This window comes from Monodelphis domestica, chromosome 2, assembly GCF_027887165.1.
Source record: "Monodelphis domestica isolate mMonDom1 chromosome 2, mMonDom1.pri, whole genome shotgun sequence".
Classification (NCBI taxonomy): Eukaryota; Metazoa; Chordata; class Mammalia; order Didelphimorphia; family Didelphidae; genus Monodelphis; species Monodelphis domestica.
The window spans coordinates 45,083,765-45,104,514 of record NC_077228.1 but is presented as its reverse complement, the minus strand read 5'-3'; the positions used below and the strand labels follow the sequence as shown (position 1 = coordinate 45,104,514).

The 20,750-nt window shown below is 36.7% G+C and overlaps 1 protein-coding gene across 2 annotated transcripts; it reads right to left on the bottom strand.

The window, feature by feature from the left end:
• Nucleotides 1–1,965: 1,965 nt before the first annotated feature.
• Nucleotides 1,966–18,392, bottom strand: BCL10 (BCL10 immune signaling adaptor). Of its 2 annotated transcripts, none has more exons than XM_007480594.3 (3): nucleotides 18,267–18,392; nucleotides 7,499–7,787; nucleotides 1,966–5,961 (listed from the first exon to the last, which is right to left on the bottom strand). In XM_007480594.3, the coding sequence occupies exons 1-3, from the start codon at nucleotides 18,360–18,362 to the stop codon at nucleotides 5,609–5,611; spliced, it is 738 nt and encodes a 245-aa protein (XP_007480656.1). In that variant the 5' UTR covers nucleotides 18,363–18,392; the 3' UTR covers nucleotides 1,966–5,608. The 2 variants fall into 2 exon arrangements, with proteins under 2 accessions (XP_007480656.1, XP_001366114.1); XM_001366077.4 differs by lacking the exon at nucleotides 18,267–18,392 and adding an exon at nucleotides 17,431–17,968.
• Between the last annotated feature and the right edge of the window lie 2,358 nt (nucleotides 18,393–20,750).

Below are 20,750 nucleotides of genomic sequence, written 5' to 3'. Positions count from 1 at the left end.
AACTTCTCTTTAAATTCTTTGTAGTCCCATCTCCGGGTCCTACCTTCATTTCCCAACAAAGTTCTCCCTCTCCAAATTCTCTTAGATCACTGATTATCTGCCTTTTCCTCTATTCATTTCTAGGCATATTTGTGAGAATCAGAGTGATAGATGGAGGGAAGGCCTTCATGTCAGGAAAATCTTGGTTCAAATTCTGCTTCTGATATGTAATTATGGGAAAGTCACCCAAACTCTTAGGATACCCTCTGTAACAGGCAATTTATCAATGTTTATCAATGAGGCTTGCTTATATACTGGGAATTCCTTACATAAATGAAATCACAGGGTCCAGATACCCTCCCTCAAAAAAAAAAATCATGTACATGATCCATATTAGTTTAAGCATGACATTTATCTTATGTCTTCTTAGTAATGAAGATTTGAACAAGTGGAAAAATTAGCAGAGTGATAATCAAGAAGGGCCAAAGTGGAAGCTACTATTATATTTGTAGGCATTAAAGGGTAGAAGAGTGGCTTGGCTGGAATGGAAACCTTGGCAGAAGGGATGTTGGAGGTAAAGTTGGGTACTGGATTGGGCCATTTAACAGAAAGCTTCAAGCTAAATTGAGGAGTTATAATACATACATCTATATGCATATGTATAATTGCTTCTTCTTAAATCTTTGAAAATTAATCTGTCTCTTCTACTACCTCAATTAAGCAAAATATAACTAAACAGTTGAGCAAAACAAATCCTCACATCAGCTATGCTAATAAATGCAGCAAATTCATCTCCTTTTTTGTCACAGCCATTTAATTTTCATTCATTTTTACCTGTGGTTTATAATTTATTTATTAGAATTCCAAGATCTTTCAAAGTTGTTTTTCTACATAAGGTTACTATTGTATAAATTGTTTGATTCCTTTTACTATGTTCTGCAATCAGCTAGTCACAAGCCTTTTTACTCTGAAATTGCTCATTTCATGACGACACAACTTTTCATTACAATCACATACAACTTTTGTCTTTCACCAATAGGAAACCCTTTGACTACCACAAAAAAAGAGGTTTCATTTTTGCACACAGAAATTTTTCCTTTTCCTCTGATACCTTTGGGATATATACCTAGTAGGACCCTAGCTGGGCCAAAAGGGAAACAGTATGGTAACTCTTTAGGCATGGTTCTATAAATTTTTTACTAGAAGAGCTGGAGCACTTCACAGTTCCAACAATAGTACTATACTATATTGTTTTCCTCCAACATTTTGTTATCATCTTTGCTGGTCTATGTGAATCAGAACATCAAAGTTGCTTTAATTTGCTTTAACAAAAGAACCTTTTTTCTTATGATTGTTGACAGTTTGGATTTCATCTTTTGAAAGCTTTTTCATGTCCTTTGACAATTTACCTCTTTCTTAGGAAATGGCTTGTCTTCTAAATTCAAAGTTCATTATAGGTATCTTGTAAAATATAGCTTTATTGGAGAAATATGCTGTAAAGATCCCAATTACCTACTCTTCTAATTTTTTACATGTTTATGCAAAAACTTTTAAATCTTAGAAAATCAAAATTGGCCATTTTATCATGTTCCTATCATTTTAGTCATTTACTCTTTTCCTACCCATATATCTAAAAGGTAATTTCTTCTTTGTTCTTCTTGTATGGTTTATATCTAAGTCATATATCCATTTGTGGCTAATCTTGGTACATGGTTACTGTTGCCTCTTGAATTAAATAGAAAGTTCTTAACTTGGGGAATGATGAAGCCATAACTGGCCTGGCACTCTATTTCTGTGCTGATTTTACTAAGAGTGTCCAAATGATTAATTTACAGTAGCACAGTAATTTGTGCTCCAGATGCTAGGTCAGGAATATATTACTCAGAAGTGAAGTTCTATTCTCAATTGTTTTTTTTTAGTACTTAATTCCCAAACTTGTTGAGGTTCCCTATTAGTTCAATGGAAGGCAATGGTAAAACATACACATTTCTTGAAAGTGAAAAACTTTATACAAGTATTTATTAAAATAGTCACAAGAATGGTAAAAATATATTTTTTCAAACTTTAGTCATGAAATACTTGAGGAAACTAATATTCAGTCTTGGTTAATGTAGCAAAGTGCTTTTCATATTTATTAAAAATGCCTTTATATTTAAAAAATCTATTCCCATGTGGTAACTCTAATAAGGTATTACATATATCTCCAATTCTCTTACATCCAATAATGCATTTTTATATTATCCATTTCATATTTCTGATTTCTAGTCACACTGTCTTCTGCTAAAAAATTAAACACACACACACACACACACACACACACACACACACACACAAGGAAGGCCCAAAAGAAACTTATTTAACTTTGAATAATCATATCTGACTAGCTTGGAAATATGAGCTGCTTTATATTTTAAATGGAACTACCTGCTTTACAATACAAACCATCTTATTTAAAATCAATGATAGCCTCTGCCAAAGGCCCAGCCAAGAGACAGGCAAATCACAAAAAAAGAAACTCATAAAACTTCTGTGTAGTAGGGATTTGACTGAAACTCTCAAACATTTAACAGTACTGTTTCAGTGATCATTTACTTTTGCAATTATGACATTAAAGTATTTTGAATGATCTTTAATCACCTCTTCCATCAAGAACATTCTGCTTAATTGAATTTTTAACTGAAACACTGAAAATTAAACATTCAGTATACAAAATATCTTAAGAGATTTGAATCTGCATGACTACATTTTTCAGATCTAGTTATATTTCACAGTCAAAATTTAGTGCAAATATACTACTAAGAATATTTTGAAATTTTGTGACACAATTCTTTAATTTCCAGGTAACTCGAAAACATTGAAAATAAACTAAGTAGAAGTCTTTTTCCTTCAGTAATAAAGCTCAACAATGACAAATGTACTAAGGTACTAGAAAAATATAATTAATTTCTACTTTACAAACTTGAAAAATATTTTAAAGTAGTAACGCTACTTAAAATTTAATATTTACATGATCTAGTATGGATACAATATAAGTTTTCAGAATATACTTTAGAAATAAATTGAAATATATTTCATTTAAAAGCATTTTTTCTGTAATATGTACTGCTCCCTCTGCTGGGGAGTTGAAATAGACCAGTTTCAGATTTCAGTAGAAATCATAATAATGATAGGATCCCTTCTGGTCTTTGAAAAGTAATGAGTACAAATTTTTATGTTTCTAGTCAATCATTTCTAGTTATAAATTTTTATAGCAGCAGATTTGGTCAACAGTAAGGTGGAATATAAGGGAGAGGGAAATATTAAGCTGTTCATATTGAACAAAAAATTCTTTGATAAAATTTATGTTCTCTGTAAATACTAAATTTCTCTATTAACAGTGCAAACTCCTGCAGAGATGGATATCTATCATAGTTTCTCTGTAATCAGTACAGCACCTAGTAGAGTTCTATTCACATGAGATAAGTGTATGCCATGAGTCAGGTTATAAAAATCCCTTTCATCTATGACCACAAAAAAGATAATGTGAATAAGACTGATATGAAATGCTTACTTGAAGGGGAAATGTATTGGTGGGAAGAATTTATAATAGCTTTCAACTTAAAAGAGATCCTAAGAGGTTGACATAAGCGCTTTAATTATGTGGGACACAGCACAGGACTGCAGCTCTACTCTACCTCTCCTAGGTATTTCAATTGACCCTAAAATTGGGATGGTCAGTTTTTAAGAGTTTAAATTCAAATCATTTCAGTGTTTTAAAGGATTAAAAAACTTGGGTTCTGATAGTATTACTATGCTACTAATTTGCAATTAGTTAACATCCAAAATAAGGTATAAATGTATTAGCATTTATAAATGGAATATTCCAGAGAATTCAAATAAATTGTGACTTTGGATTCTCTGTTTTCTGTAAAACAGACACATATAAACATGATTTTTGACTTAAAAGGACCTTATATTTACTCATCCCCAAAGAAATGAACAGTACTGACTTTTTTTAGGGGGAGAAGGGAAGTACAATTTTGTAAGAAATTCATAATCTAAGAATGATTTATAACTGACAGGCAGGCTATGTTTATTTCAGCAGGGAAACAACACAGGCACTAAGGAAGGTATGTAAAGCTGACAGAAGACATTTCAAAGACCATTTAAGGAACTTAAAAAACAACTATTTTGTAAGTCAACTTTTTTTCTTGTAATATTTCATGTAATCATGAGTAATACAAAACTAATTCAATCTTCAGAATTGTTCTTACAAAAACATTATAGTAGGACAAATGACTGACAATTCACAATTTTTCTCTAGAAGTACATATATCACAAACACTTGAAGATAAATTAGGTTTAGTATATTGCTCTCAAAATGGAAACAGGCATTTGGATTCTTAAAGGAAATTTAACTTTTAAAAACCTTACAGTATCCTTAACACTATTATATTAACAGACTATTAATAAATAGTAACTTCTCCATCACACATTCAGAAACTCATCCTCCTGCAAGATTATACCAGGCTCAGTACTCCCACCTCATCAATACCCTCTGCCCAAGAGTCCCTCTGATTAGGTGGGAATCCAGGCTTGGCATCTCTTCATTTCCTGCCAGGTTACATTCCTTTAGGTCTCCATCATGCCCTAACACTGGGTATAACCCTTTCTTACATTATTCCAGTGCCTTTTACCTTCCTTTGAGGTGATGTCTTATTCCATTAGACTGTAAGCTCTGAGGGAGTAGGAACTGTTTTTCTGTTTCATATTTGCATCCATATAATAGATGCTTAACATTTACTGACTGAACAGTATTTTCATTACTTTTTTCTACTGCAAAATTAAACATGGTTAAAAAAGATTTTATATATGGAATTGATTAGTAGATAATAACAAATTTAGTTACAGAAGAGATAAAATGTGACAAGAGTAATGGAGGTAACATTCAATTATGCTAAATGACAAGACTATATGACCAGATTGCCAGCAAATGTTCCACTTATTTCAAGCAATATTCAAGAAAATTGAATTTCCCTAGGAAAATAATGCTATTTCATTGATGCTATAAAATAGTTCTTTTTTTAGGAATAAGAGAATATGAGAATATAAAAATGTCTTGTGATAGGCATTAAAGTCACTGAGGATGAGCGTATTTTATCAAATTATGAGATACTGGCACATTAGGTTATATGAAGGGGAAGAGGCATTATATACATTAAAGAAGGACTATATCTTTGCACACATTGCCCTTGGGGCAAAACCTATGTCAGTGGTGGTTCTACCAGGAGCTTCACAAGTCAGCAACAGGTTCAATTACAGAAAAGAGTCAACCTCTAAACTATGAGGTCACATGAAGAAATTGTCCCCAACCATAAAAATTTGATTGAAAGCGCATTAAAAAACCCCACAAAAATCCCTAAAAAATAAAAAAATGGAAAAGTTGGAAAAGTAAAAAGTATACATAATCAAAATGTGCTTTATATTTAATTTCTTAAAAATGCATTAACACTCCATTTACACAGCATAAAAATATAATAAAAATGCTACAGGAGATTGTTAGTAAGCTTTTACAATAACTGTTTTCTTAAAGTTTTATAAACCCCCTTAAATATTTCTGTAGTAGCTTTTTAAAAGAAGTGGTAAGCTGTTATTGTTGGCAAAAAGAACGTGACCTTAAGGGAAGAAACAGATCATTGCAGTTTCCTTCTTCTTCTGACTGTGGTTCTAATGGCAGAGGAGGAGCCCCAGGGTCTCCAGGTCCAGGAAGGGGAGTGGAGGAGAAAACACTATTTTCGGTTCTGCCCACTTCTACAACAGGCAAATTCAATAAAGAATTGTTGGAATAGAAGGAGGCTGTGCTAGACTCTCCTGTAGGATGGTAAACAACAGTGGCTTCTCCGTCTTTCAACTTGTCAGAGAAATTACACTCATTAGAATCTAATCTAGACAGACTATTTGTTGTTCCAGGTGGAAGAGGCATATAGCTATTATGGTGTAATCCTAAAATAAAGCCAGAGAAAATGATTAATAAATTGATTAGTAAACCTCATCAGTGACAGTCAAGTCAACCAACATTTAATCAAAAAAGTGTTAATAGACTGCTAATTACTGTAACATTTTAGAGGCTCAGTATTATAGGAAAAAAAATCCAAAGCCCAGGATTCCTCTGAAAATGGAATTAAGTGCTATTGCTTAACAAAATCTAGTCAGTAATCAAAATAACTTATTTCAAATTTCTTCATAAAAGTAATTTTCAGAGCCATTAGATAATAACTAAATAAAGGTTTAATAAAATTAATTTCAAATTGTATGAAGCAAGGCTAAAGTCTATGAACTGACTAATGTACCTCTGTGCTGAACAAATGAATAGTCTGCTTTAGAAGACACTATTTAATTTCATGTTTATTTAACTTAATAGCCTTAAAATGGAAGGTAAGTGGCTAGGAAAGAATTCTGGTTGTATTAAAAAAATAAAACAATTAGCCTGATCCAGCAAATAGCCAAAGTTGATCAAGATAGTCCACAATAAAAACTGTTGATCTGTAGGCTGATAAATTCTGATACATACATACATACATACACACACACACATATATATATATATATATATTTTTTTTTAAATTTTATTTTTTAAATTATTTTTTTTAAACCCATACTTTCTGTCTTGGAGTCAATACTGTGTATTGGCTCCAAGGCAGAAGAGTGGTAAGGGCTGGGCAATGGGGGGGTTAAGTGACTTGCCCAGGGTCACACAGCTGGGAAGTGTCTTGAGGTCATATTTGAACCCAAGACCTCTCATCTCTTGGCCTGACTCTCAATCCACTGAGCCACCTAGCTGCCCCTGATACATATATTTTTTGTGGAATTTATCTATAGTTGGGTTTCCTTTGACATTTTTGTCAGAAGGGTTCCATAGGCTTTAGATATGAACACAAAAAGGTTAAGAAGCCCTGTAGATACAGGGTCTGCTCAGGGGCCAGGAAGATCTGACATATTCTGGCTGCAGGGAAGCTCAAAGGTTCTAAGTTTCAAAGGAGTGGAACTTCATTGGTAGAAGCTACTCATTTGGGAGCTCCCTATATTAATGAAAAATTACATGTCTAGTCCTTATCTAGCAAAATATATATTTTTTACCTACTAAGTAAACTAGTAACACATTTAGCTGTAATACAGAGAGAACAAAGTTTCACAATGGAGCCACCAGAAGTCCTGTTCCTTACATTAGCCCTATGCTTTTGGGAAGCCATTCTTCACCAAATATAACTTTTGTCGTTTTAAAATAGGCCTAATACATGTTTCACCTCAAATTTCCCATCAATCTGTGAGGAAGTTCTTTATAGCTAAATCTCTATACATATCAGCTGTGTTTAAACAGAAATTCTCTCCATTACTTTCTTTTTTTGTTTCAACTTAGTAAAATTTTCGAAAGCAGAAACTAGTGGAATTCTTAAAAATTAAGGAAAAAATAAACTAGTGAAAAAATTGACCCCCCCCTTTTCTCTTTAATTTGTATTTTTGCACATGGATGTCACCTTACCTTTCAAGTACTCCAGTTTTAGAATTTTTAGCTTCTGCACTTCATCTGTGATCTTCTCTATTAGGAAACTCTGTGTTTTCTCTCGACGAATAGATTCAACTAGAGTGTCAAGTCCCTTAGGGTTTTCCTGTAAGTAGTCCAACAGCTTCCCAGCTCTTTTTTTACTTGATGTTCTGCAAGAAATTTCTTCAGTGTCCTCTCTAGTGAGTATTTTCCTTGCACGAAGGTGATCAAAATGTCTCTCAGCTATGATTTTTTCACATAAATACACCCTCAGATTTTCTAGAGCCTAAAAGATATAGAAAACCTTAAGGTTAACTTGAGTAAAAAATATTTTTTAAAATTAAGTACCTTTGTGTCAGACACCATTCCAAGCACTGGGGAACAAAAGCAAAAGAATTCTTGCTTTCAAGGAGTCCAGTTTAATGGGGGAGACAACATGCAAACAACCATGTATAAGATTATCTATCTGTCTTCTATCAATCTATCTATATGAAAACAACTGATAATCTCAGAAAGAAAGCACAGGGTTTGAGGGTAGAATGGGGGAAAGAAGAGATTGCAAACCCTATACTAGGAACTTAAATTATATAATAGACAAAACCAATTCTAATAAATAAAATAGTTTTAGGTCGATCATTTATCTGTTGAAAATAATCTAAAAACACTTTCTGTGGCTTAGAAAACTAAGTAGCTGTGCCAGGCCCAATTCTGCCCAACATTAAATAGAAAGTGCCTAAAGTTATTGGACAAGGATTTCACATTTTGATGACCAACAGTTGTTAATGTTTATACACATTCTAAAAGTAGAGTGATTCATAGTCCTTTCCCACTCCCTTATCTAATTTTGTTAGAGAATTCTATATGGATAGCAATACATTTTTATAAGAGTTTCCTTAAGAATGATGGGCGGGTGGCAAAAAATGGAAAATGCGGGTGTGTCCATTGATTGGGAAATGGCTGAACAAACTGTGGTATATGATGATGGTTATGGAATACTATTGTACTGTAAGGATTGATAAACTGGAGGATTTCCACGTGAACTGGAAGAACCTCCATGAACTGATGCAGAGCGAAATGCGCAGGACCAGGAGAACATTGTACATAGAAACTGAAACGTTGTGGAATGATCAAATGTAATCGACTTTGCTACTAACAGCAATGCAATGATCCAGGACAACCCTGAAGGGCTTATGAGAAAGAACACTATCCACACCGAAGGAAAGAACTGTAGCAGTAGAAATGCTGAAGAAAAGTATATGATTTACACTTGTTTATATGGGCATATGGTTTGGGGTTTTGGTTTTTAAAAGATTACTGTATTACAAAAATGAATAATATGGAAATAGGTATCAAGTGACAACTTATGTTATATTATTGCTTGTCAGCTCCTGGAGGGGGGAGGGAAGAAGTGAGGGAGACAACATGAATCAAGTATCCATGGAAAAATATTTAAAAATTTTAAAAAATAATAAAAAAAAGAATGATGGGAAAGGAAAGGTTGAGACATAAATGATCAATACTGAACAGGTTGTCAGAAGAGGTAGAATTAATGTGTGAACTTTAAAATTTCTCCACCCTACTTAGACCGTACTTTAGGAGATTTGATTTAGCTACCTCTTTATTGTAACAATGGAGATACTTGGTCTAACAGAATCAGGAATGTCTTGGGAACTTTACATTGCTCCACCCTACTTAGTCTTACAAGGTCAGGAATGTCTGCACCCATATTTAGGGATTAAGTATCTAGGAGGATAGCCTTTGATAAGACATGTGCAGAAACAGCTGACAAACCCCTGGGCTGTCCTAAGTCAAGCTAAGCTACCATTGGTACAGATAAGACACAGCAAAGTGATGTAAAACTGTCTATATAGGGCGAGTCACTTCCTCTCTTCGGTCTTTTCCCCCTGGAGAGGTGGATCTGGCTGGTGACTTTCTGTGAGCAGGCCTGGGTGCCAGTTTGATCCTGGAACTCAAGCCTGGAGGAGCTCCCTCAGACAGCTTCCTTGAGACGGTCACATGGTGAGTGATAAGACTGACTTCCCTTTCCCTTGACTCTCAGGGGAGGCCCCCTTGGCCAAGGCCTTGAAATACTGCCTGGCTCAGCCTGAGCCGGAGCAGTTTAAATTAACTCTTTCCTCTCTCTCTTCTCCTTAATTCCTTCTCTCTATATTAATTAAAATCACCATAATTTCCAGCTAACTTGGATATTTTATTTGGGTTATCCCATGGCGACCAATAATTAAATATTGTTTAGGTTACAACGCTAAAATTATCCTTACAAATGGTATATCTGAATTCAATTCAACATAAATTGCTTTCTATTGAAGGAATTTAATTCTGCCAATTTTGAAATTCTGGCTATAAATGAAATTGGAAACAAAAGGAAGTTGTCACTAAATTAAGATACTTCACAGGTTCTCAATGGAGAGGCAAATAAAGGAACTGGTACACCAAGTAACATTCCTCAAAACCAAATCTCAACAAAAAGAATGATTATATTTTAGCATACAGAAAATAACACATTACTGATATGGGAGTTATTCTTGAATCATCTCTGTAGCCAGACTACTGATCTGTTATAACAAAAATAAAATAAATCCTTAAGACAAAAAATAAGAAATTATTTAAAGCATGCAATTAAAACCCCAAACAGATATATTTATTTATTTATTTATTTTCTGTCTTTTGCCTAGCGCAGTGCTTGAATCATTGTAGGTGCTTAATAAATGTTTAATGAATTGAATAGTAGTTGTCATTATTGTCATCAGAGGACGCCATATGAAAAGGTATCTGAGTGTATCTTGTTCAAAATCATTATATATTTTACAAGGAGGAAAGTGAAGCTCAGATAAGTTAAACAACTTGCTCAACATAACATGCTGCAAGTTTAACTGAAATAAAATCTTCGAATGAAACATAGTTTGCTCAGCAATCTACTACAACCTAATATATTTAAGTCAGTTAAATATTGGTGACAAATAAGAAATAGATAGAGGAAAGTTCACTGATACTATGACTATTTTAAAAAGAAGTTTAACCACTGTGAAACAAATGCCATGGGGCCAATTAGTCTAAAAAAATTTAATCTACAAACACTAGAATACCAACTTATTTGTAAAAAAAAAAATCTTACAGGGAAGGACAGTGGGAATTATGAGCAGCAGTACTGAAACAAGAGTATCAAGTGATGGACAGTAGCCATGCTCCTATTGAACAGTAAGAGGTGGAAGATGCTCATGATAAATTTATGGGAGACCATGGACAAGAGTCATATAGGAATGGGCAGGAATGGAGAAGTTGGAATCTGTGTACGTAGAGTTAATACCTAGATCCATAAAATCATATATTAGAATAAAATATAGATCTGGAGCCCAGTGGATAATCATGCTGGTCTTGTAGTCTGGAAAAAACGAGCTAAAATCTTAATTCTAGCTGCATGATTCCAGGCAATTCACTTAACCTGTTGATGGAATCTCACCTCCTTTGAATATTTTCATTAGTATGACATATAATTGGCTACGACTTTTAAAGGAGAAAAAAAGATATTCAGATTAATTTTTCAATAAGAACTTTTCATTATAAATGAACTCTTAAAAATTTGCCTTCAAAGTAATATTTTTCAAAGTGCTATATGTAGCTTTGTAATAAAACAATGATGACAACAAAGAAAATAAGTTATATAGCTAAGGGTCTTAAATAAATTTAACAACTTTAAAAAGGACCAAATGAAAAACTTTTCTGAAGAAAACATTAAGTTCAACAACAATTTGTCTGTCCATTGTTTCGGAGTTATCTTTTATAAAAATATTAAAAAATTAAAACCCATTTTGTGAACTTGATAATTGTTTCTTAATACCACAACAGAGTATTTCTTTATACTACAATGACCAGAAAAAGGAATTGTGTAATATTAGACAATACTTGGAGGAATATTACTAGTAATCTTTAAAAAGTTTTGGTTCTTTTCATTTTGTAATGAAATTGAACATATTTTAGTTTTCTCTCTTGCTTTAGTAATAACCAAAAATATTCTTTTAAATTTTAAATCTGTTTTATTTGACTACCTATTTATTCTTTCTTTATAATAGCCTTCTCTTCTCCAGGCTATATATCTCCAGTTTCCTCAGCTATCAGATGCTGTACCAACATGGTCAATGTCTTCCCAAGTCATTTTAAATTGCCTATGTCTCTCAGGGGAATGTAGTGATATAAACTAAACATATTCTAATTGTTGTTCAACTACTGTCAAATATAGTGGGATTGCACTTTCCATGATCTTGACAATAGATTCTTGGACATTTCTTCCATTCCCTCAGCTTCATTATTACTCTCCAGATAACTTTCAAATCTAAATCATCAGTCTCAACTTCCTTGCTGAGTACTAGTTTAGAAATGTCTATGGTACATTTCTATCTATCTGTCCTGATAACTTAAATTCAAAAGATCTTAAACTGAACTTGTTTCCTCAATTTCTTTTGATGTCATTACCATTCTATTTCCACACTCTTGCAAATCTTCCCCTTCTCTCTGCTCACAAAGCTTCTACTCTAGTTAGTTCCTTATTCTATCTTGTCTGAACCATTATACAGATTTCTAATTGGCATCCGTGCTTCTGGACTCTTACCTCCAACTCATCTCCCACAAAGCAGACAATTTAGCATTCTCAAAAAACACAGTCTAGGTCACTGCCCTGTACAAAAATCTTCAAAGGATCATTATTGCCTTTAGGATAAAACACAAACCTTTTAGTGTGATACTTAGGCACTCTCTGCCCTCTGGCTTCCATCTCTTTCCAGACTGATTTTGTGTTACTCACCCTTCTCTATACTCTGCATTGCCATCAAATGGGGCTAGTAAACACTCATCAAATTCGGCACCATCTGCTATTTCTGCCTGGAATATACTTTTTCCTCTAGCTTCCTCTAAGAAAAATAAGCTCAGGTGTCAACTTCTCTGTGAACTTCTCCCTTCTAGTTACTAGTAAACCTTCCCTCCTGAGATTACTTTGTATGTATATTGTGTATCCCTTAAGTAGGACAGAAGCCCCTTGAGGACAACCATTTATATTCCGGGTCCTCGGTAACATTTGAGTCTGGGAGAATACCTAGCCTCCAAAGGTGCTTCAGAAATGTTCACTGCACTGAATTCCCTTAGGGCAGGTAGGTAGCACAGTGGATAGAGAGTCAGCCTGGAGATGGGAGGTCCTGGGTTCAAATATGATTTCTGACACTTTTCAGCTGTGTGACCCTAGGCAAGCTGTATAATCCTGATTATGCATCCTGTGAATCTCAAAGTTTCTCAGAACTGCTAAAAACCACTTTTTATTTAAAATATGGTTTTCTAAATCCATTAATTAACAGGCTCTGTTTTATTTATTGATCTGCTAAATACTGCTAGAGTTGAAACAATTTTTAATTGGTAGCCTTATGTCAAAATTCTACTTGCCACTATTGATAGCAAATGAAGCAAGTGATTTTTTTTTCACAATGTTATGACTCATGACTTTCTGAAGTATACATGAGATTTGTTAGGGGTAAAATTTATGGTTGGACTGAATATATTTTAGGTTGGTTGCCAAGGATTTAATTACTAAATCCCAAAGAATTACTCAAGTCAGAATGGCTTTTATGGTAGTTTATTTACAATAGAGGGAAGAAATTAAGGGAGAGAGACAGAGAGAGACACTAGAGGCTGGTGCCTCCAGAAAGCCAAGGAAAGAGAGTCAGCCTTTTCACTCACCATGTGGCAGTCCAAGGGGAAGCAGTCAGAGATGTCAAGCCCCAGCTCCTCCACAGCCAAGTTCCAAGACCTCCTCACAGGAAGTGACCACGAAATATAAAGGCAGTTCTTTGCGTCACTTCCTGTGTCTTACATGTACCAATGGTGGCTTAAATTTGGCTTTGGACTGCTCAGGGGGGCAGTCAGTTGTTTCTGATTTGTCACTTGCTAGCACATGCGGGTCATGGACCTTCCTCCCCCACACTAAATCCTTAAGTGGGGTTGTATACATTCCTGATAGCTAAAATTCTAAAGAAAATGTAGGGTGAAGTAAATCTAAATTTCACAGGTTATATTTTAATATATTTTCACTGTCTTGAAATGTTTCAACAGCAGGAATTCAATTGATATATTTATCTCTAATTGTAGCTTTCCCCAATAAAGTGCCAAGTGATAGCAAGGTCATCTGATTTTAGTACTGTTTTCTTAATTAATTGTGAAAAGAATTATTTTAGGGCTATCAGAATTGAAGATGACACCAAGACTGTAAATCTGCATGACTGTGGTGCCCTTAACAGAAATAGGGAAGTTAGCAAGAGGGGGAAAAGCTAAGTTCTGTTTTAGACACGTTTTAATTTTAGATGTTTATCAAACACCAAGTTCAAAATATCCAATAGCCAGTTCATTATGTAGAGACAGAATTCAAAAGAGGGAGGGATGGATACATAAATCTGAGAGCCACCCACACAGATGATTGAACTAAAAAAGTCACCAAGTAAGAGAACATGTAGAGAAGGAAAAAAAGAACTCTAAACCTCTATCGAGTCTTTTGAGTATAGCCACAGTTAAAGGGTGAGGAGGCATGGCTGATGATCACACAAAAGAGGCTGAGCAGAGGTCAGACAGACAGAAGAATCACCAAGAGTTCCAATGTCAGGAGAACTCAGAGAAGAGAGAATCCTGAGAGAGGCTTGTCAACTATGTCAAATATGATAGAAAGGTCAAGAAGAATGAGAAAAAACCAGAGATCCCAAATCATGGTACAAAAGATTGGTGAAAAATCTCTGAAACAATACCTTACTGAAAACCCAGAACTTTGACTTAATTTACCTTTTATATCATTTGGCTTCATGCCACAGTTATCTAGATGCTTGTCTCATCTCCCTAATTCAGTTACGAGATCTTTGGGGTCCCAATTTATCATCTATTCACCTATGCATCCCCCAAATAACTGCTGAATGAAGAATTGGGAATGGTTTACATTTGATTAAAATAATCTGAAGGGCTTAATTATTATTTGCAACATACAGAACAATATACTGTAATGTTCGCCCCTCCGGCCAGAGGGGGTAAAGATTCAAGTGGATAATCACATTCAAGATTGATTTTATTAAAATTTTGAAATAGAACAGTATATTCATCTACAGTCTTGTATTAGTTTGTTCTGTATCTGCTTTTTCTCACCTACTAAACTGTAAGCCTCTAGGTTTTTTTTCCTCTATGTGATCCCATTGTATGTGGCAGATGTTAGGAACAGATACAGGGTCACATACTTGAGTTTCAAAAATAGTCTGTGGCCTGTTACAATATGACAACAGCCTGAAGAAATTAGGAAAAGGACGCAGGGAAAGGAAGATGAAGGAGACTGTACTAGATGAACTCTAAGGCCCTCTACCGCTATAAATCTATGATCTCAAAATACTAAAAGGCTTTCTATTGTAGTTCTAAGGGCCACAAATTAAAATCATTTCCTCCATAAGGGATAGGTAATCCATGGCTATTTTTATAGTGAGTCAAAAGCACTGAATCAGCTCTGGTCTTTAGACAAAGTAGTTTAGTCTTGAAAGGAGACACTAATTAACCTTTGTTCATTTTGTCAAGGATCACAGTCATATCTTTTTAAAGGGAGCAAAGTATAAGGAAATGAACATTAAACAAAGTTCTAGTCCTGAATCTGCCACTAACTAGCTCTGCAAGCTTGAGCAAGTCACCATAACTGTGGGCCTAAATTTCCTGATCTGTGAAATCAATAAACATGTCTTAAGTGCCTACTATGTGTCAGACACTTTGCTCAGCTATATTGCTGGACTACAATAGTGCCCGTCTAGCTCCAAAATTCCAAAAATTCAATGTACAAATACTATTTAATGACCAGCAGGTAAGAATGCTCACTGCTAGGCTTTTCTTTTTTCATTTTTAAATATGATCCAAATGACAGAGAATTATGACTCATGCTTAGACATCTAAAAGAGCATGCATTTACATGAAAAGCAAAGAGAAATATGTAAACATGAACTAGATTATATGCTTCACATAATGAAGCATTAATATTTATACTACTCTATAGCATCTTCCAAGGAGAGGTCAGCTGTTGCCTATTTTACAATCTGTAGAAATAAAATAATTATACTGATATTTTTAAAGCAGTAAGTCTATCATCAATTGTAGGAATTCAACTGCTTTTCTTCAGGTTTGAAAGACTAAAGGTTTCAGTTAAATGGGCAGGGATTTTCTCTTTAGGGGAATTCCTTGTACTGTCAGTCAGATGCCACTTTCCTCTCTTCCTTCTCACTTCAACACTGAGTTCTGCATTTTTGCCCATGGGAACAACAGCATCTTTACTCATCTGGGAAATACCATGGACATTACATTAATTACTGCCATAACTGGAGGGATAACTTTTTACATTTTCCACAGTGAGTATTCTAATAACCATTCTTGGCTCTAGTTTAGAAAGAACTGCCAGGCCTTAGTTTAACTTTCCAAGAAGGTTTCAGCTCCTATAGCATAGAGGGTAACCTGCGCCTGAGGGTGCAAGGGGAAAGATGATCAGAAGAATCAGAAAATATTGGCCAATGGGGCAGCTAGGCAGTGGATTGAGAACCAGGTCTAGAGATGGGAGGTCCTAGGTTTAAATCTGGCCTCAGCAAGTCATTTCACATCCATTGCCTAGTCCTTACCACTTCTGCCTTGGAACCAATACACAACAATGATTCCAAGATGTAAAGTAAGGGTTTAAAAAAAAAAAGAAAAAGAAAATACTGGCCAAGATGTTCAAGGATCCTTATAACAAATGATGGTTCTAAACTCTACATCTGATAAGTAAGCACCATTGTGTTTCTCCTACATAAAAAGAATAGGGTTATCTAAGTGATTCAGAATGGGCACAACCATGGCAAAATTTTTTTCAAGTTAGTTACTGGGTCCTAGAGACAAGAGATCCTAGGATAAAATCCTGCTTCAGACACTTCTAGCTGTGTGACCCTGGGCAAGTTACTTAACCCCCATTGCTTAGCCCTTACCACTCTTCTGCCTTGGAACTGATACACAGTATTGATTCTAAGACTGAAGGTAAGGGTTAAAAAAAAAAAAGTTAAGTTACAGGTAAAGTAACTATCCTGACAAAGAACACTTAAACTAAATCAATATAAAGGACTGAAGACAATGTGTTTTGGAGCCAGATTTTGGGATTGAAGCCCAGCTCTGCCACCTGTGAGGTAAGTCACTCAATCTCTATGGGCCTCAGTTTCTTTATTTGGAGAATAGGGTACACTAGATGACTTTTTGAGAACCATATAGTCCCAGTTATGTTCTTTTAACTAGATGGAAGCCAGGTGAAAGCACATAGAAACAGGATTCGGACACTTAAAACTGTGTAATCTCAGTAAGCCACAACCTTTATTTGCTTCAGTTTTCTCATCTTGAAAATGAGAATAACAACCAGGATCCTATATTGTGGGAATTAAATGAGATACCATAAAGCACTTTGCAAACTTTAAAGGATGGCTATTATTATTAGATGCTTTCCAGGGTCTCTAGGCCCAACCAAAGTCTATCATTCTAAAAAGGGTCATATCCATGGAAGGAAGTCTTTGTCAAGGTCCTACTATGTGCCAGACATACTTACAAATACTAACTTATGTGATCCTTACAATAACCCGGGGAGATAGGCGCTATTATTATTATTATTATCATTTTACAAAGAGGGAAACTGAGGCAGGCAGTGGTTAAGAGACTTGCCCAGAGTCCCCCAGTTAAAAAACTTTTGAAGTTATATCTAAACTCAGTTTTTTCTGACTCCGGGCCCAGAATTCTATTTGCTGCACCACCTGGAGGTGGGGGAGGGTTTCTTATCTGGGGTACCCGGAAGTCGCGGTGTTTTCCCCGTCCAGCTCACCCGCAGATCCAAAGCCTAGCCCCTCGCCACTCACATCCTTTTTTACTTCGGCCATGTCCTCCTCGGTCAGCGCTGGCGCGGAGGGTTCCATGGTGGGGGCTCCGGAAGTCTGGCCGCGTCGCCCCCAGGACTGAAAAGACAAGCCCCGCCGGCGATGGAAGGGGAGAGCGGAGGGGCCGGAGGCCCAAAAGCGGAGCTGGAGCTTCCGGTTCCGGCCTTCAACCTAACCCGGCCAATCGGAGGAAGGAGGCCGCAGCTCCAACCCTAGCCAAAGGCTCCGGTCTCTAACCGAACTTCCGAACGAGACAGGGCCGCACACTCGTCAAGCCACCTCGACGCGGTCCCGCCCCTTTGCTGGTGAAAATCATTCGGCCTATCCCTGACAGCCCGCCCCTACGGAACAAGCCACACCCATTACGAACAGCCACGCCCATCGCTTCCGGGCTCCAAAGCACGCCCCTTCCTAATCAGTCTCTTCTCGTTCCCTTTCCTCACCTCCTTCTTGATATGAACCACTCCCCTGATGGAAAATCCTCTCCCCGATCCCTCTACGCTCTGAGCCTGAGTGTCACGCCCCTTTCTAAAAGTTTTCTTCATATCCCGCTCCCTCACTTTCTGCACTACTCAAACCACGCCCCCAAAGAAAAGCCTACCTTACGGCCTCCCCACGCCTAAGAATCCGACTCCAGCCATCTCTAATGCCCCGGAAGTAAGCCACACCCCTCTCCTATTATGGTCAACTCAGAATAGTCCCAAATCGGAAACCACGCCCTGTGTGAAGTGCTTTCCTAGCGCACCTTCCCCATACCCAAAGGACACAAGTCACGCCCCGTCCCCGAGTCCACTTTCCTGTCGCGGAAGCCCACTCACTGGGTATGGGATGGGAACCTCAAGCCACTCCCCCAAGAGGCTCTTTCTCCTCCTCCGTCCCGCGGGGACGTAGACCATGTCCATTACGTACGCCATTCCTATTTCCCTCTTCCTCTCACGGAATTCACACCCCGCCTCCTACATGTGCTTGCACTTACTCCCTGTCCACGCCCCTGTCCTCTCACCCTAGCTTTTGCTCTCTCCTTCCGCAGAGCTAGAGCTGTCCCAGGTTTGTCCCACCAAGAGTTTTAGCTTTTGAAAGGATAGAATGTTTGACTTAGGGTCAGAAGAAAACCCGAGCTGTGGGACTCCTGACAAATCTCTCTGCTTCAGTTTCTTCATACATAAAGTGGAGACGTTAATAGCGCCTCCCTAGAGTCTTGTCCTCTTTTTTTCCTATTCCACTACATTCGATAGTAGAGGTCGCAGGTGCTCAAGGATTGGTTGTGGTTTCCATTGATTGCAGTCGACAAACATTTGTTAAGCGACTATTGCGTCCCACGAATTCGAAAAGAAGCCTTCTTTTTACAATTTGGCAACAAAAAATACTACCCAAAGGGACTGTGATGTTTTTAATGAACATTTTATTTAATATTTCGTAAGAGCCCCAAATGTATTGTTATTCTGAAAGAAAAACTTTTCAAGTCTTTGTTACTTATAGAAACATCTGGTGCAGATATCTCTATGTTTCTTGTTTCTTCTCAATGCTCTTGTGTTTTCCTGTCTTATTTTTTCTCTTCCTAAAAAGTTGTTTTTAAATGTGACATCACTCACCTCTCTTCACAGAGCTCTCTCCCTTATAATAAATCATTGTTTCTGTGACACGAGTGCAAGCTGTAAGCATGCATCTGTTAGTTAAGCCAGGTGATACGAAGTACAGCAACAATAGCAACCGTCTGACTTAAGGCTAACCCAGTCCTACCTTCCTTCCATAAGTTTACAGAACGACGGGATCGTTTTCATAACACACAAGGGAACATAATGTATAATTATGCCCACTAGGTGGCGAGCTAATCAAGCTTCTTAAGCTCCTAGCTCAGTATAAGCCCTCCAGTTATGACTAGATTTCTTTGGCTACATTGTCTGTTGAACACAACAAAATTCAAAAGAAAAGAACTATTAGAATGCTTTACATAATTCATCTCACAAAACTCCATCATGAGCAACAGGATTTATCATTTTGCCCACTAGTTGGCAAAGTACTCAAGCTCCTTAAGCCCCCAACAAAACTTCGTAAACTTCCTGGCTCAGTTTAATAATCAAGTTTTCTTTGGCTACATTGTTTGTTGAACGTAGCAAAATTCTGGGGGAAACTTACTATTCATTGGAACGATTCACAGTCATCCCACAAAACTCCTTCTGCACTGGCAAGACATTGTAAACATAATAAAAGCAGAGGTGATGGTTGGGGGTGAGGGCAGGAAGGGTTTCTGGGACTGTCCACGGTTTGTGGAAGCAAGCAGTAAAATAGGGAAATATTAGGCAGGGATCTGGAAGGGTCTTCTTACCCTCTGATGAATTGTCTGGCAACTGCCGGCACAGTACTGCCCTATTCTAACCTCTGTGCACTCATTTGTCTATATCTAAAATAGGATCAATTCATCTCTCCAGTGTTTACCTCAGAGTTTATCTCAGGTCTTTTCCATGGGCTTTCAGCTCAATAGCAATAGCAACCAGAGACTGTCACCCACCCGTCTTCCCAGAAGTTCTCAATTTCAAAGCAAAATGGCAAAAATTGACAGCATTTGTCTTTTGTCTCTAGGGCTTGGGTGCTCTTATCTCTGTCTGCATTAGTCACTTGGAAGGGAACCATTTGGTCTAACTATCTCATAAATAATATTTAACATATTTTTACTTATGTAAATGTATGTTATGTTAATTACATATGTATTTTCCCAATTACATGTAAGCATTTAAAAATTCATTTAAGATTTTTGAGCTAAAAATTCTCTCTCTCTCTCCCTCCTTTCTCTTCCCCCTCATTGAGAAGGCAAGCAACTTGATACAGGCTAAAACATATGTCCATATTAGTCATGTTGTGAAAAGAACAAAATTTAAAAAGCAAATAAACTATGAAAAATAAACAAACAAACAAAAAAGACAAGTGTATTTTGACCTGCATTCAGACTCCATGAGTTCTTTCTCTGGAAATAGATAGCATTTTTCATCATGAGTCTTCAGAATTGTCTTAGACAAAAGATGGCGGCCTAGAAGGAACAGATGTTCAGACCTCTGAATACCCTTCTTTATTGATCACAAACTGAATGCTCCTAGGGGACTGAAAATCAAACCTAACAAGAAGACAGAGTCAAGGAACCCTCCTGCTGGATTCAATTCAAAAGTTACACCCCCCCCCAACCCCAAGCCGGAATCCGAGAACACTCAGGTTTAAGGGGAAGGCAGAAGGAAGGTTCCTGGACCCCTCCACCTAGAGCGCTGAGCCTCCAGCAGCAGTAGGAACCTCTGGGTGGGCAAAGGTGCTGG

Excerpts from the sequence above, each read along its gene's own strand:
- BCL10 (XM_007480594.3), bottom strand. The coding sequence starts at position 18,362 with ATGGCGTACGTAATGGACATGGTCTACGTCCCCGCGGGACGGAGGAGG. Across the intron at positions 7,788-18,266 it reads AGGTTCCCATCCCATACCCA|GCTCTAGAAAATCTGAGGGT; the intron begins GTGAGTGGGCTT and ends TATATCTTTTAG. Across the intron at positions 5,962-7,498 it reads AAAACTGGAGTACTTGAAAG|GATTACACCATAATAGCTAT; the intron begins GTAAGGTGACAT and ends GCTTTATTTTAG.